Source organism: Bufo gargarizans, chromosome 1, assembly GCF_014858855.1.
Source record: "Bufo gargarizans isolate SCDJY-AF-19 chromosome 1, ASM1485885v1, whole genome shotgun sequence".
Classification (NCBI taxonomy): Eukaryota; Metazoa; Chordata; class Amphibia; order Anura; family Bufonidae; genus Bufo; species Bufo gargarizans.
The window spans coordinates 310,302,729-310,320,108 of record NC_058080.1 but is presented as its reverse complement, the minus strand read 5'-3'; the positions used below and the strand labels follow the sequence as shown (position 1 = coordinate 310,320,108).

The 17,380-nt window shown below is 43.1% G+C and overlaps 1 protein-coding gene across 1 annotated transcript in view; it reads right to left on the bottom strand.

Annotated features, from left to right (window-relative positions):
- The window catches only part of LOC122927708 (microtubule-associated tumor suppressor 1 homolog), a 104,573-nt gene that overhangs the window by 20,754 nt on the left and 66,439 nt on the right, over window positions 1-17,380 (bottom strand). The window contains exons 8-10 of the mRNA XM_044279814.1: window positions 15,317-15,434; window positions 12,223-12,290; window positions 10,499-10,544 (exon numbers count right to left, since the gene is read on the bottom strand). Coding sequence (XP_044135749.1) covers window positions 10,499-10,544; window positions 12,223-12,290; window positions 15,317-15,434 — 232 coding nt within the window. The remainder of the gene's footprint in view (window positions 1-10,498; window positions 10,545-12,222; window positions 12,291-15,316; window positions 15,435-17,380) is intronic.

Here is a 17,380-nt window from a genome sequence, read left to right as displayed (position 1 = left end):
CACAGTAGTTATTCCACTTTAGTGCCCCCAAACACCAGTTATTCCCCCTTAATGCCCCACACAGTAGTTATTCCACTTTAGTGCCCCCAAACACCAGTTATTCCCCCTTAATGCCCCACACAGTAGTTATTCCACTTTAGTGCCCCCAAACACCAGTTATTCCCCCTTAATACCCCACACAGTAGTTATTCTACCTTAGTGCCGCCACACAGTAGTTATTCCACATTAGTGCCCCCACACAGTAGTTATTCCACCTTAGTGCCCTCACACAATAGTTATTCCACCTTAGTGCCCTCACACAGTAGTTATTCTACCTTAGTGCCCTCACACAGTAGTTATTCCACCTTAGTGCCCTCACACAGTAGTTACTCCACCTTAGTGCCCTCACACAGTAGTTATTCCACCTTAGTGCCGCCACACAGTAGTTATTCCACATTAGTGCCCCCACACAGTAGTTATTCCACCTTAGTGCCCTCACACAGTAGTTATTCCACCTTAGTGCCCTCACACAGTAGTTATTCCACCTTAGTGCCGCCACACAGTAGTTATTCCACATTAGTGCCCCCACACAGTAGTTATTCCACCTTAGTGCCCCCACACAGTAGTTATTCCACTTTAGTGCCCCCAAACACCAGTTATTCCCCCTTAATGCCCCACACAGTAGTTATTCCACTTTAGTGCCCCCAAACACCAGTTATTCCCCCTTAATGCCCCACACAGTAGTTATTCCACTTTAGTGCCCCCAAACACCAGTTATTCCACCTTAATGCCCCACACAGTAGTTATTCCACTTTAGTGCCCCCAAACACCAGTTATTCCCCCTTAATACCCCACACAGTAGTTATTCCACCTTAGTGCCGCCACACAGTAGTTATTCCACTTTAGTGCCCCCAAACACCAGTTATTCCCCCTTAATACCCCACACAGTAGTTATTCCACCTTAGTGCCCCCACACAGTAGTTATTCCACTTTAGTGCCCCCAAACACCAGTTATTCCCCCTTAATACCCCACACAGTAGTTATTCCACCTTAGTGCCGCCACACAGTAGTTATTCCACCTTAGTGCCCTCACACAGTAGTTATTCTACCTTAGTGCCCTCACACAGTAGTTATTCCCCCTTAGTGCCCTCACACAGTAGTTACTCCACCTTAGTGCCCTCACACAGTAGTTATTCCACCTTAGTGCCGTCACACAGTAGTTATTCCACATTAGTGCCCCCACACAGTAGTTATTCCACCTTAGTGCCGCCACACAGTAGTTATTCCACATTAGTGCCCCCACACAGTAGTTATTCCACCTTAGTGCCCTCACACAGTAGTTATTCCACCTTAGTGCCCTCACACAGTAGTTATTCCACCTTAGTGCCGCCACACAGTAGTTATTCCACATTAGTGCCCCCACACAGTAGTTATTCCACCTTAGTGCCCTCACACAGTAGTTATTCCACATTAGTGCCCCCACACAGTAGTTATTCCACCTTAGTGCCCCCACACAGTAGTTATTCAACTTTAGTGCCCCCAAACACCAGTTATTCCCCCTTAATGCCCCACACAGTAGTTATTCCACTTTAGTGCCCCCAAACACCAGTTATTCCCCCTTAATGCCCCACACAGTAGTTATTCCACTTTAGTGCCCCTAAACACCAGTTATTCCCCCTTAATGCCCCACACAGTAGTTATTCCACTTTAGTGCCCCCAAACACCAGTTATTCCCCCTTAATGCCCCACACAGTAGTCATTCCACCTTAGTACCCCCACACAGTAGTTATTCGACCTTAGTGCCCCCACACAGTTGTTATTCCACCTTAGTGCCCCCAAACACCAGTTATTCCCCCTTAATGCACCACACAGTAGTCATTCCACCTTAGTACCCCCACACAGTAGTTATTCGACCTTAGTACCCCCACACAGTAGTTATTCAACCTTAGTGCCCCCACACAGTAGTTATTCCACTTTAGTGCCCCCAAACACCAGTTATTCCCCCTTAATACCCCACACAGTAGTTTTTCCACCTTAGTGCCCCCACACAGTAGTTATTCCACCTTAGTGCCCCCACACAGTAGTTATTCCACCTTAGTGCCCTCACACAGTAGTTATTCCACATTAGTGCCCCCACACAGTAGTTATTCCACCTTAGTGCCCTCACACAGTAGTTATTCCACATTAGTGCCCCCCACACAGTAGTTATTCCACCTTAGTGCCCCCACACAGTAGTTATTCCACCTTAGTGCCCTCACACAGTAGTTATTCCACATTAGTGCCCCCACACAGTAGTTATAAACCTAGTACAATTCCCCAATGAACATTATGCTCTCACAACAGCAGGTGCAATGCAGTGACATCATCAAACCTCCGGAAGTTGACAAGGAGAGCACACAGGCCAGGGGAAGTTCTCCAACCTGTGCGTTCTCCAGCACAGTTCATCGGGTGCGATGATGTCACTGCATTTTGTCTGCATGCTGGTAGTGCACAGGCCAGTGAATGGTGGAGCAGACTGCTGAGGACTCCCTGCTTGATCACTGCATTCAACTACGGATGTAGCACGGTTAACACTTAAACTCTTTACTCAAATTTCTTAACTCATCGTGATAGCGGAAAAAAATACATTAAAAAGTAATTAAACGTGTTGGCTTAACACAACTAGTTTAGTTACACGTCTAGTTAAGCATGTGTGTTATCTCCACTACATTTACTACATTTTTGAATGCAGTGGTCAAGCAGGGAGTCATCAGCCCAAAAACCTTGGTGGAATTTTTTTTTCAATTTAACCCCACAAATAATTTTTTTCGATACCGTTTTCCAATATCAGATATGTTAAATTAAATGGTGCCATTAAAAAATGCATCTTGTCTCGCAAAAAATAAGGTTCTGAGACATGGAAGGACCATTGCTGTAGACTGCTGATCCTTGTGTCCCACAGCAAGGAGATATGGAACTGTTGTGTGAATCTCAGTTTATATGAACTTTACCTCTGCATCTTACAAGTAAATATCAACCGTGAGTTAAAGGGATTGGCCAGCATCTATTTCTAGCTGCACTTGTGTTGGGTACAGCACATACATGCAGCTAGTAATAGTACTAAACCATTGGTACTGATGCTCACCTGCAGGTCAGTCTCCAGTGTGACCCTCCATCAGCTAAGAAGACCTGCATGTAAACATGAATTAGGCACATGAAACCATCGCACATCGGCACTGATGGTTTAGTGAAGTCTATTACTATCTGTATGTGCTGTTCCCAGCACATGTGAAGCTAGAAATACATAGTGGCCAACCACTTTAAGCTGTTAAGGGTACACCCACACAGTGCGGTTGTGTGGCGATGGTAACACAGCCGTGCTGCGTTTGAGTACCGCACTGCGAAAAGCTCACCGCTGGTTCTAATTAAACTAAAGAGACCGCACTGTTCAGTGGCTCTGTATTGTTAATGGCTGCGTGGCCCCTTTAAACCCCTAACCCTCCTTTGAGTGTGTCATTCCAATATCCATCAACTCTCTTGTGCCCCCTGACAGTAGTTATTCCCCTTTAGTGCCCCCTTTACAGTAGAAAGCCCCTGTAGTGCCCCCACACAGTAGAAAGCCCCATTAGTGACCCCACACAGTAGTTAAGCCCCCACAAAGTAGTTATTTATCCCTATTGCCCGACACATTGGTTATTTCCCCTTAGTACGCCCAAACACCAGTTAATCCCCCTTAGCACCCCACACAGTAGTTATTCCACTTTAGTGCCCCCAAACACCAGTTATTGCCCCTTAATGCCCCACACAGTAGTTATTCCACCTTAGTGCCGCCACACAGTAGTTATTCCACATTAGTGCCCCCACACAGTAGTTATTCCACCTTAGTGCCCTCACACAATAGTTATTCCACCTTAGTGCCCTCACACAGTAGTTATTCTACCTTAGTGCCCTCACACAGTAGTTATTCCACCTTAGTGCCCTCACACAGTAGTTACTCCACCTTAGTGCCCTCACACAGTAGTTATTCCACCTTAGTGCCGCCACACAGTAGTTATTCCACATTAGTGCCCCCACACAGTAGTTATTCCACCTTAGTGCCCTCACACAGTAGTTATTCCACCTTAGTGCCCTCACACAGTAGTTATTCCACCTTAGTGCCGCCACACAGTAGTTATTCCACATTAGTGCCCCCACACAGTAGTTATTCCACCTTAGTGCCCTCACACAGTAGTTATTCCACATTAGTGCCCCCACACAGTAGTTATTCCACCTTAGTGCCCCCACACAGTAGTTATTCCACTTTAGTGCCCCCAAACACCAGTTATTCCCCCTTAATGCCCCACACAGTAGTTATTCCACTTTAGTGCCCCCAAACACCAGTTATTCCCCCTTAATGCCCCACACAGTAGTTATTCCACTTTAGTGCCCCCAAACACCAGTTATTGCCCCTTAATGCCCCACACAGTAGTTATTCGACCTTAGTGCCCCCACACAGTAGTTATTCGACCTTAGTGCCCCCACACAGTAGTTATTCCACTTTAGTGCCCCCAAACACCAGTTATTCCCCCTTAATACCGCACACAGTAGTTATTTCACTTTAGTGCCCCCAAACACCAGTTATTGCCCCTTAATGCCCACACAGTAGTTATTCCACCTTAGTGCCCCCACACAGTAGTTATTCCACTTTAGTGCCCCCAAACACCAGTTATTCCCCCTTAATACCCCACACAGTAGTTATTCCACCTTAGTGCCGCCACACAGTAGTTATTCCACATTAGTGCCCCCACACAGTAGTTATTCCACCTTAGTGCCCTCACACAGTAGTTATTCCACCTTAGTGCCCTCACACAGTAGTTATTCTACCTTAGTGCCCTCACACAGTAGTTATTCCACCTTAGTGCCCTCACACAGTAGTTACTCCACCTTAGTGCCCTCACACAGTAGTTTTTCCACCTTAGTGCCGCCACACAGTAGTTATTCCACATTAGTGCCCCCACACAGTAGTTATTCCACCTTAGTGCCCTCACACAGTAGTTATTCCACCTTAGTGCCCTCACACAGTAGTTATTCCACCTTAGTGCCGCCACACAGTAGTTATTCCACATTAGTGCCCCCACACAGTAGTTATTCCACCTTAGTGCCCTCACACAGTAGTTATTCCACATTAGTGCCCCCACACAGTAGTTATTCCACCTTAGTGCCCCCACACAGTAGTTATTCCACTTTAGTGCCCCCAAACACCAGTTATTGCCCCTTAATGCCCCACACAGTAGTTATTCCACCTTAGTGCCCCCACACAGTAGTTATTCGACCTTAGTGCCCCCACACAGTAGTTATTCCACTTTAGTGCCCCCAAACACCAGTTATTCCCCCTTAATACCGCACACAGTAGTTATTTCACTTTAGTGCCCCCAAACACCAGTTATTGCCCCTTAATGCCCCACACAATAGTTATTCCACCTTAGTGCCCCCACACAGTAGTTATTCCACTTTAGTGCCCCCAAACACCAGTTATTCCCCCTTAATACCCCACACAGTAGTTATTCCACCTTAGTGCCGCCACACAGTAGTTATTCCACATTAGTGCCCCCACACAGTAGTTATTCCACCTTAGTGCCCTCACACAGTAGTTATTCCACCTTAGTGCCCTCACACAGTAGTTATTCTACCTTAGTGCCCTCACACAGTAGTTATTCCACCTTAGTGCCCTCACACAGTAGTTACTCCACCTTAGTGCCCTCACACAGTAGTTTTTCCACCTTAGTGCCGCCACACAGTAGTTATTCCACATTAGTGCCCCCACACAGTAGTTATTCCACCTTAGTGCCCTCACACAGTAGTTATTCCACCTTAGTGCCCTCACACAGTAGTTATTCCACCTTAGTGCCGCCACACAGTAGTTATTCCACATTAGTGCCCCCACACAGTAGTTATTCCACCTTAGTGCCCTCACACAGTAGTTATTCCACATTAGTGCCCCCACACAGTAGTTATTCCACCTTAGTGCCCCCACACAGTAGTTATTCCACTTTAGTGCCCCCAAACACCAGTTATTCCCCCTTAATGCCCCACACAGTAGTTATTCCACTTTAGTGCCCCCAAACACCAGTTATTCCCCCTTAATGCCCCACACAGTAGTTATTCCACTTTAGTGCCCCCAAACACCAGTTATTCCCCCTTAATGTCCCACACAGTAGTTATTCCACTTTAGTGCCCCCAAACACCAGTTATTGCCCCTTAATGCCCCACACAGTAGTTATTCCACCTTAGTGCCCCCACACAGTAGTTATTCGACCTTAGTGCCCCCACACAGTAGTTATTCCACTTTAGTGCCCCCAAACACCAGTTATTCCCCCTTAATACCGCACACAGTAGTTATTCCACTTTAGTGCCCCCAAACACCAGTTATTGCCCCTTAATGCCCCACACAGTAGTTATTCCACCTTAGTGCCCCCACACAGTAGTTATTCCACTTTAGTGCCCCCAAACACCAGTTATTCCCCCTTAATACCCCACACAGTAGTTATTCCACCTTAGTGCCGCCACACAGTAGTTATTCCACATTAGTGCCCCCACACAGTAGTTATTCCACCTTAGCGCCCTCACACAGTAGTTATTCCACCTTAGTGCCCTCACACAGTAGTTATTCTACCTTAGTGCCCTCACACAGTAGTTATTCCACCTTAGTGCCCTCACACAGTAGTTACTCCACCTTAGTGCCCTCAACAGTAGTTATTCCACCTTAGTGCCGCCACACAGTAGTTATTCCACATTAGTGCCCCCACACAGTAGTTATTCCACCTTAGTGCCCTCACACAGTAGTTATTCCACCTTAGTGCCCTCACACAGTAGTTATTCCACCTTAGTGCCGCCACACAGTAGTTATTCCACATTAGTGCCCCCACACAGTAGTTATTCCACTTTAGTGCCCTCACACAGTAGTTATTCCACATTAGTGCCCCCACACAGTAGTTATTCCACTTTAGTGCCCCCAAACACCAGTTATTCCCCCTTAATGCCCCACACAGTAGTTATTCCACTTTAGTGCCCCCAAACACCAGTTATTCCCCCTTAATGCCCCACACAGTAGTTATTCTACTTTAGTGCCCCCAAACACCAGTTATTCCCCCTTAATGCCCCACACAGTAGTTATTCCACTTTAGTGCCCCCAAACACCAGTCATTCCCCCTTAATGCCCCACACAGTAGTTATTCCACTTTAGTGCCCCCAAACACCAGTTATTGCCCCTTAATGCCCCACACAGTAGTTATTCCACCTTAGTGCCCCCACACAGTAGTTATTCCACTTTAGTGCCCCCAAACACCAGTTATTCCCCCTTAATACCCCACACAGTAGTTATTCCACCTTAGTGCCGCCACACAGTAGTTATTCCACATTAGTGCCCCCACACAGTAGTTATTCCACCTTAGTGCCCTCACACAGTAGTTATTCCACCTTAGTGCCCTCACACAGTAGTTATTCTACCTTAGTGCCCTCACACAGTAGTTATTCCACCTTAGTGCCCTCACACAGTAGTTACTCCACCTTAGTGCCCTCACACAGTAGTTATTCCACCTTAGTGCCGCCACACAGTAGTTATTCTACATTAGTGCCCCCACACAGTAGTTATTCCACCTTAGTGCCCTCACACAGTAGTTATTCCACCTTAGTGCCCTCACACAGTAGTTATTCCACCTTAGTGCCGCCACACAGTAGTTATTCCACATTAGTGCCCCCACACAGTAGTTATTCCACCTTAGTGCCCTCACACAGTAGTTATTCCACATTAGTGCCCCCACACAGTAGTTATTCCACCTTAGTGCCCCCACACAGTAGTTATTCAACTTTAGTGCCCCCAAACACCAGTTATTCCCCCTTAATGCCCCACACAGTAGTAATTCCACTTTAGTGCCCCCAAACACCAGTTATTCCCCCTTAATGCCCCACACAGTAGTTATTCCACTTTAGTGCCCCCAAACACCAGTTATTCCCCCTTAATGCCCCACACAGTAGTTATTCCACTTTAGTGCCCCCAAACACCAGTTATTCCCCCTTAATGCCCCACACAGTAGTCATTCCACCTTAGTACCCCCACACAGTAGTTATTCGACCTTAGTGCCCCCACACAGTTGTTATTCCACCTTAGTGCCCCCAAACACCAGTTATTCCCCCTTAATGCACCACACAGTAGTCATTCCACCTTAGTACCCCCACACAGTAGTTATTCGACCTTAGTACCCCCACACAGTAGTTATTCAACCTTAGTGCCCCCACACAGTAGTTATTCCACTTTAGTGCCCCCAAACACCAGTTATTCCCCCTTAATACCCCACACAGTAGTTATTCCACCTTAGTGCCCCCACACAGTAGTTATTCCACCTTAGTGCCCCCAAACACCAGTTATTCCCCCTTAATGCACCACACAGTAGTCATTCCACCTTAGTACCCCCACACAGTAGTTATTCAACCTTAGTACCCCCACACAGTAGTTATTCAACCTTAGTGCCCCCACACAGTAGTTATTCCACTTTAGTGCCCCCAAACACCAGTTATTCCCCCTTAATACCCCACACAGTAGTTATTCCACCTTAGTGCCCCCACACAGTAGTTATTCCACCTTAGTGCCCCCACACAGTAGTTATTCCACCTTAGTGCCCTCACACAGTAGTTATTCCACATTAGTGCCCCCACACAGTAGTTATTCCACCTTAGTGCCCCCACACAGTAGTTATTCCACATTAGTGCCCCCCACACAGTAGTTATTCCACCTTAGTGCCCCCACACAGTAGTTATTCCACCTTAGTGCCCTCACACAGTAGTTATTCCACATTAGTGCCCCCACACAGTAGTTATAAACCTAGTACAATTCCCCAATGAACATTATGCTCTCACAACAGCAGGTGCAATGCAGTGACATCATCAAACCTCCGGAAGTTGACAAGGAGAGCACACAGGCCAGGGGAAGTTCTCCAACCTGTGCGTTCTCCAGCACAGTTCATCGGGTGCGATGATGTCACTGCATTTTGTCTGCATGCTGGTAGTGCACAGGCCAGTGAATGGTGGAGCAGACTGCTGAGGACTCCCTGCTTGATCACTGCATTCAACTACGGATGTAGCACGGTTAACACTTAAACTCTTTACTCAAATTTCTTAACTCATCGTGATAGCGGAAAAAAATACATTAAAAAGTAATTAAAGGTGTTGGCTTAACACAACTAGTTTAGTTACACGTCTAGTTAAGCATGTGTGTTATCTCCACTACATTTACTACATTTTTGAATGCAGTGGTCAAGCAGGGAGTCATCAGCCCAAAAACCTTGGTGGAATTTTTTTTTCAATTTAACCCCACAAATAATTTTTTTCAATAACGTTTTCCAATATCAGATATGTTAAATTAAATGGTGCCATTAAAAAATGCATCTTGTCTCGCAAAAAATAAGCCCTCGTATGGCTATTTGACAAAAAAAATAAAGATATGGCTTTTAGAACGTGTTGAAGAAAAAATTAAAATGCAAAACCAAAAATGTACCCGGTACTTAAGGGGTTAAGTATATGGCAGCTATCTATTTCATAGATTTCAGTATGTCAAATGGCACAATATTTCTTTTTTGTTTCCTACTTTTTAGAGCATCATGTACATACATTTTGTAATTTCAAGCCACTTCTGCCATCTTGTGGTTATTTGTAATTATGGCACATTATTGCTAAAAAGTGAAAATCCAGCGTGTTTGAGGAGTTATTAGATATCTAGTCTGATGTCTGACCACTTGGATAAACAATTTCATACACATTTTTTAAGTTCTGAGTAGCAAAACTAGCAATCCACTCTGAAATAATTCAATCACATTAAATGTAATAAAATGTTTCTTGACTTGCAATAAAGGTGCAGGAGATCCAATTCTGTGTCATTACATATCTGCTTGCAGAACATTGTAGTCTGCATTCTGCCTGTGGAAAGCCTTATGAGCTGGCAAAAAGTCATTTTTGATTTCTGGAGTATATTAGAGAAGTTTGTGATTAAATTATACTCATGTAATTTTCTTAATATAGTGTAATGAGGTCTAGAAGAATACTGTAATATCTAGAACATGAACATGGTCTAGTGGTGGAGTAGTATGCAAGGAAAGTCTTCCAGATCTCCGCATTGTGGGACCTAAGAATTGAAGAATGGGCCTAACCATTTTTAGTTGGGCCTACAGTAATTGAGCAGTATTTACATCAGTTATCTGTCATGAATACATTTTAAACCATTTCAAATGCGGCATAAGGCCTGAACCCCATATAAATGTAACCTCTGTAAATGTAGCATAAAAGTGAGCAGGACTTTAGAGCTACTCCCCTTTACAGCTGAGATTGAGCCTATTTTAAAACACCGGTCCAACCGGGGGCGCACTGCTTGGTGCATGGTGCCAGTATTACTAAATCTTTACCAACACATAATAAAATTTAAATAGTCATCATTTTGAATGTACAAATAACATCTTTTTAAAGTAATCTTAGAATAAAAAACTGCTAAAAATAATCATGAAATAACACCTACCAAGACTTGTTCTTCTTTAATCCCACTGTTTCCAGCGTTTTCTTCCCTTATATTTGTAAAAAACATAACAATAAATATGCAAAATTAGGTGATTGTTTAATACTTTATTTAATGCATAGTATCATTGTATCGGTGTTCCCAAAAATAGGTAAATTGTGTAAAAAAATTTAAATATATGGGGCAAAAAGCTTTTAATAGCTATGTTCCTCACACAAAGGTGCAGAAAGATATATTTTCAGTTCAAATATATTAATTGCACCAAATCAGATGCAGTGTTAGGGCTCATGCACACGGCCGTTGCCCGGTAGTGGCCGTATTGCGGTCCGCATACAGGGGGTCTGTAATACATGGGCATCGGGCATGTGATCCCCGCACCACGGATCGTGGACCCATTCACTTCAATGGGTTCGCAATCACGGACATGCGGTCCGTAGGATGCGGATCACAGACCCCATTCAAGTGAATGCAGCATGGGCCTGGCTGCCACATGGCCGAGGGCATGAGCCCTTAATTAGGAAGCGGTTATCAGAACTGGATTGTCAGTTATTCAGCGATGTCTACACCATTCTTATCTCCACTGTTCAATGGAACAATAAGGCCTCATGCTCACGACCATAGTTTTGATCCGCATTTTTTGTGGATCAGATGTGGACCCATTCATTTTAATGGAGCTGCATAAGTATGTCTGTTCCCCCACCACACAAAAATAAAATAAAAAAATAGAACATTTCCTATTCTTGTCAGTTTTGCTGGAGTGTAGGACATACTGGATCCGCAAAATGCAGAACGTACTGGCCTGTATGTGTGTTTTGCAGATCTGCAATTAAGATGAATACTGCCATGTGCATGAGGCCTAAAGAGAAGACGCAGTGTACTAATGCCACACAATCTTTTTAGTGTTTATTCATAGTCACAAAGAACAGGTGAAAAAACATATAAAAACATGCCACGGGGCATCAAATTCCAACAGCCTGAATCGAGTGTCGCCATCAGTTTCTTCTGCGCCCCAGTTGATGGGGAAAAATGTATTAATTAAAAGAGAACATTACTAGAAAATGGAAGGAGATGTCGGCTCAGCCAATGACCAGAGACTGACTAAGGGCTCATGCATATCCATGTGTTTCCTGCGAGTCGAGCCAAGAGTAGAGCAGCAGGGACCTGGTAAGCACCTGAAAGGCAGCGGCAGGGGATCGTTGGACTGAGTATTCCTTCTATTTTTCGATCCCATTCTGCCATAAAATGTATCCCCCAGACAGCCAAACCAGACATTTAACTGCCCTAACATTGAAAAGCAAATATAAATGTCTAAAAAAGGAGCGACAATGCATGTACTGTATGTAGCTGACTTTGTCATTGCTTCATGTGTGTACTATGGGAACTCGCTGAATTCAGTTAATTCATTAGGTTTGCTTAAAGTTGGAGGGCGGGTTCACATGTTGCGCAAATGACAAATCACCCAACATGCTTTGGGTTTTCGATCTGTGGATTGTCAATTTATGCAATAGAAAGGAAGAAAGCAAGAAATAATCCACTGCTATCCAGTTTTTCTTCTGATCTGCTGCGGATTTCCCACTGCAGAAAATCCATCAGCGGGCTCGACATGATCAACTGGATTGGTTAAGTTTTCCTTAAACTTTGGAATATTATAGATAACACACTGTGATATGGCAGGCAGACATTCACTGTACATAGAGTAAAAAAATACAAAACAAAATGCACTGTACCTATCACAGTCTATCTGACAGTCATTACTTTGTGAGCTTTTATGTTCCTTTGGGTGACATTTCTTCTCCTGTAGAAAGAATGCTTGTCAGATATTATTGCTGTTTATTATTGATATTTATCATTTTCATACAATGAACAAGAAGGAAATAAAGGAAAATTCTGAAAGTTGCTGAGACAATCCTTTTAACCCTTTCAGGACCCTGCCATTTTTCACAGTAAGGACCCGGCCATTTTTTGTAAATCTGACATGTGTCACTTTATGTGGTGATAACTTTCAAATGCGTTTACTTATTCAAGCAATTCTGAGATTGTTTTCTCATCACATATTGTACTTCATGAGAGTGGTAAATTTGAGTCAAAATATTTCATTATTATTTTTTTTTAAATACCAAATTTACCAAAAATTTTGAAAAATTCCCAATTTTAAACATTTCCATTTCTCTGCTTTTAAAACAGATAGTGATACCTTCTAAAATAGTTATTACTTTACATTCCCCATATGTCTACTTCATGTTTGGATCATTTTGTAAATTAAATTTTCTTTTTTTGGACATTAAAAGGCTTAGAAGTTTAGAAGCAAATCTTAAAATTTTTAAGAAAATTTCCAAAACCCAATTTTTAAGGACCAGTTCAGGTCTGAAGTCACTTTGTGGGGGCTTACATGATAGAAACCACCCATAAATGGCCCTATTTTAGAAACGACACCCCTCAAGGTAATAAAAAATGAGTTTACAAACTTTGTTAACCCTTTAGGTGTTCCACAAGAATGAAAGGAAAATGGAGATGAAATTTCTGAATTTCACTTTTTGGCAGATTTGCCATTTTAATCCTTTTTTTCCAGTAACAAACCAAGGGTTAACAGCCCAACAAAACTCTATATTTATTACCCTGATTCTGTTGTTTACAGAACAAACTGCCGTAAACTGCTGTACAGGCACACGGCAGGGCGCAGAAGGGAAGGAACGCCATATGGTTTTTGGAGGGCAGATTTTACTGGGAAAAGTTGCCATGTCACATTTGAAGACCCCTGATGCACCCCTAGAGTAGAAACTCCAAAAAAGTGACCCCATTTTGGAAACTACGGGATAAGGTGGCAGTTTTGTTGGTACTATTTTAGGGTACATATAATTTTTGGTTGCTCTATATTACACTTTTTGTAAGGCAAGGTAATAGCTGTTTTGGCACTGTTTTCATTTGACAGGTTAGATCATGTGCTATTTTCATAGAGCAGGTTGTTATGGACACGACAATACCAAATAAGACAACTTTTTTGGGGGTCGTTTGTTTCAGTTGTTTAACTTTACATAATAAAGCATTTTTGAAAACAAAAGTTTTTTGTGTCTTTATATTCTGAAAGCCATATTTTGACTGTGACTGTCTTATGTAGGTGCTCATTTTTTTCAGTATGAGATGATGGTTTGATTGGTACTACTTTAGGGTGCATATGACTTTTTGATTGCTTGGTATTACACTTTTTGTGATGTAAGGTGACAGAAAATAGCTTTTTTTATACCTTTTTATTTTTATTTTTTACGGTGTTCCCCTGAGGGGTTAGTTCATTTGATATTTATATACAGAAGGTTGTTACGGATGCAGTGATACCTAATATGTATACTTTTTTTATTTACTAAAATTTTACACAATAACAGCGTTTTTTTAAAAAAAAACATGTTTTAGTGTCTCCATGTTCTGAGAGCCATAGTTTTTTTATTTTTTGCCAGATTGTTTTATATAGTAGCTCATTTTTGTGCGGGATGAGGCGATGGTTTGATTGGTACTATTGTAGGGGTGTACGCCTTTTTAATCGCTTGGTGTTGCACTTTTTGTGATGTAAGGTGACAAAAAATGATTGTTTTAGCACAGTTTTTATTTTATTTTATCTATTGCAATCATGTTAAGGGATGGATCATGTAATATTTTTGTAGAGCCGGTCGTTACCAATGCGGCAATACACAATATGTCTGGTTTTCTTTTTTATTATAACATTATATTTTTACATTTTTTTACTTTTTCTTTTTGTCCCACTCTGACAACTTCTGAGGTCTGATCCCCTCTGCAATGCATTATAATACAACCTGTATTGTAATGCATTGGCTGTCAGCTTTTATGCTGATAGCCTGCCTGTGATACCCAGCCTAAGGGCTGGATCTCACAGGCTTCCGTAAGAAGGCATCGGGCTGCCTTCTCTGCCATCGGGTCCCCGCCACTGCAGCGCGGGGGACCCGATGGGGAAGCGGAGGGCACCCGTACCCTCCGCGGCATGTGGTCAGCTTTGACCGTGGCATACAAGGGGTTAACATGCTGGCATCGATGTTTTCACCAATGCCCGGCGTATGCAGCAGGGGCCTGACTTTCCGTGGCTGCCGGGTCCGTGCCATTGAACGGGCGGGTGCAGCTCCTGCACCTGCCCGATCAGCCAGCCGTACATGTACGGCGCTGGTCCTTAAGTCACGTCCACCAGCGTCATACCTGTACGGCGCGGGTCCTTAAGGGGTTAAAGGGTTTGCAAAAAAAAATTATAATAATAATTTCCCTCTATATGAATTACTGTATATTTTACATGTGATTTAGAAAAAATGCCTTTAAGTTAAAGTGAGCTTATATATAAAATATATATGCAAATCTTTTCAAGCAGTAAATTAAAGAGAGCACCTTGATTAGGTGGTACATATAGGTGTGCGTGCTCCTCCTCCCATTGGTTGCTTGATGCACATGGAGGCGACTAGGAGCAGCACACCATATGTGCGGAGTCTGCGCTCCTGAACATAAGTGCATTATTATCTTATCTTATTTCTGTGATTTTCTTCAATGATTTAGAAAAATGCCTTTATGTTTAAGTGAGCTTATATATAAAATATATATGCAAATCTTTTCAAGCAGTAAATTACATATTTAGCTCTAGAAATCCTGATAAAAGATTATTAAATATTCTGTAGTTCCAAATGTTACAATGGTGTAAAAATTCACTGGACATCAGAAAGTCGAGGAGCATCACATATAATGAGTATTGTCATTTTCTATTGTAACTCATTGTTATGAATTAAATGAATGTTAAAACATATATATATATATATATATATATATATATAATACCTTTCTTCTCCTTCTCCTGGAATGTCTCAAGCTGGGGGCTTGAGAAATTGAGCTTCCACTTGTAGAGCTCATGTATTTTCTTTCATTGTTGGCATTGGTCTGGATAATTTCAGGGGTTCTGAAAGATATAATCTAAAATTAACTGTTGAAGATGTTTGGTTTATGTGAAGAAATGCTATGGTTTTATGTACAAACGCTTTATAATTGGAGTTCTGCTTTATAATTGGAGTATCTTGGTTGTAATACTTGACCAAGATATCTGCTTGATACATGAAATAGGAGCTTTTGTTTTATTGGCACGTTGGAGTGGACTTGTCATAGACAGGCGTATAACGCTGGTCTACAATATCCCCTGCGTTGCCGGAGTAAAAACCTAATTTATAACAAGGCACACGCCTTATCATATATTAGGCACCTCCTCTGGCAGTATATATGCCTAGACTGAACTCAAATAAAAGAAGATAAATTTGCAGGTCTGCCCCCTCCCCATCCTCACCACAACCCCTTTTCGGGAAAATGGCAAGGCAGCAAAGAATAGTTGGTAAAAACAAGGTTTGCTAATTTTTTTATGCCTGAAAAGTGGGATGGGAGGAATGATAAATTGAACATAAATAGTTCAAAAAACTTGTTTCAACATTATGCACCAATGTGCCAAATTTTGCCATATTTTACAAGATATAGGAGCAATCATGTTAGTAAATATATTCCTTTGTCTCTTTCTTTACTGACCTAATCCTTATAACCATTAAGATTGTCATTCTCTAGGAACAAACACATCAGCAACATACCATGCTATTATTAAAGGGTCTGTCCAGCCTTTTTAAGGGATAACCTATCTTCAGGATAGGCCATCACTAACCGATCGTCGGGAGTCCTGCATCCTCAGTGAACAGCTGTTCACCTTCAACATTGTAGTGGACAAAGCTCGTCCCTGCAACACTGCTCTCATTGACTTCACTAGCTACAGAGCTACACAGAATATCTGATCAGCGGGCATGCGGATGCCAAACCCTCACTGATCAGCTAGTGATGGCCTATCCTATCCTGAGGATGGGACATTATTCAAAAAAGGCTGGACAACCCCTTTAAGAGAACATGTAGTTCTAAAATGCACAAACAATGGTGTGACGAAACCAACCTCGCCACGGTGTTTTGGAGGGGGCTGGTTGCTAGCCTCTTGCCTCAGGATTATGGCCCATACTAACTTTAAAGAAAACAGGCCGGCCGCACAGCTTAAATCTGTCTTTGGAATTGTGTTTTATGTTATTATGCGTTCAGTTAAATTGTATGTTATGTGAGGGCACCCAGATAGCTAATATTATTGTATTTGTGTATTCTGAGTGCCATTCACCTAATGATATGCACTCAGACTTGAGCTATCTGGGGATATGTTAAATGTCTGTGTTTGCTGGGAGGGTGTGCCATTGTGTGTTTGGGTGGTGATTCCTGTCCTGTTGTCTCCACGTGTGTATTGGTGTTTTCCCTTTGTCCTGAGACATAATTGGATTGCTCCTCGGGTGTCGCCAGGCAGAGAGGAGGAAACCATGATGCATTGTGGGGATGTGTTGTGTCTGTGTATCCTGAATTTCTGCATATCTGTCCTGTGTCGCAGTCTCCATTCTGGTCCCCTAAGGGCGTGGCCACCAGATGGGGACCTGCATAAATACGGGCGGGTAGCCCTCAATAAAGTGTTCCTGTTTTATCCTTCATCATGTTGAGACTGGTGTTTGGATAACTGATCAAACTGGGGGATTGCTATACGCTGACGATTTGCTATACTCCCCTGGCATAACTACTAGCTCTTGTAAGAGCTGTTCCTGCTCTCTGGCTGTAGGAGAGGTTCACCCACTGGAGCCTGGAGCCTTGTCGTAGGTCCAGCGTGGGTGGAGAACGGTGAGACCCCAACCAAGCTGCGGCGGTTCGTGGGGTCTGCAGGGCGTACGGTGTCAAGTGGAGTGCTTGGAGTCCTCGGAAAGCACTAGGAGCATCTATCGACGGAGGTACCCGGTCGGGGTGCTAGGAGATCCGTTACATTGGTGGCAAGCAGTGGGATGGCATCCTAGT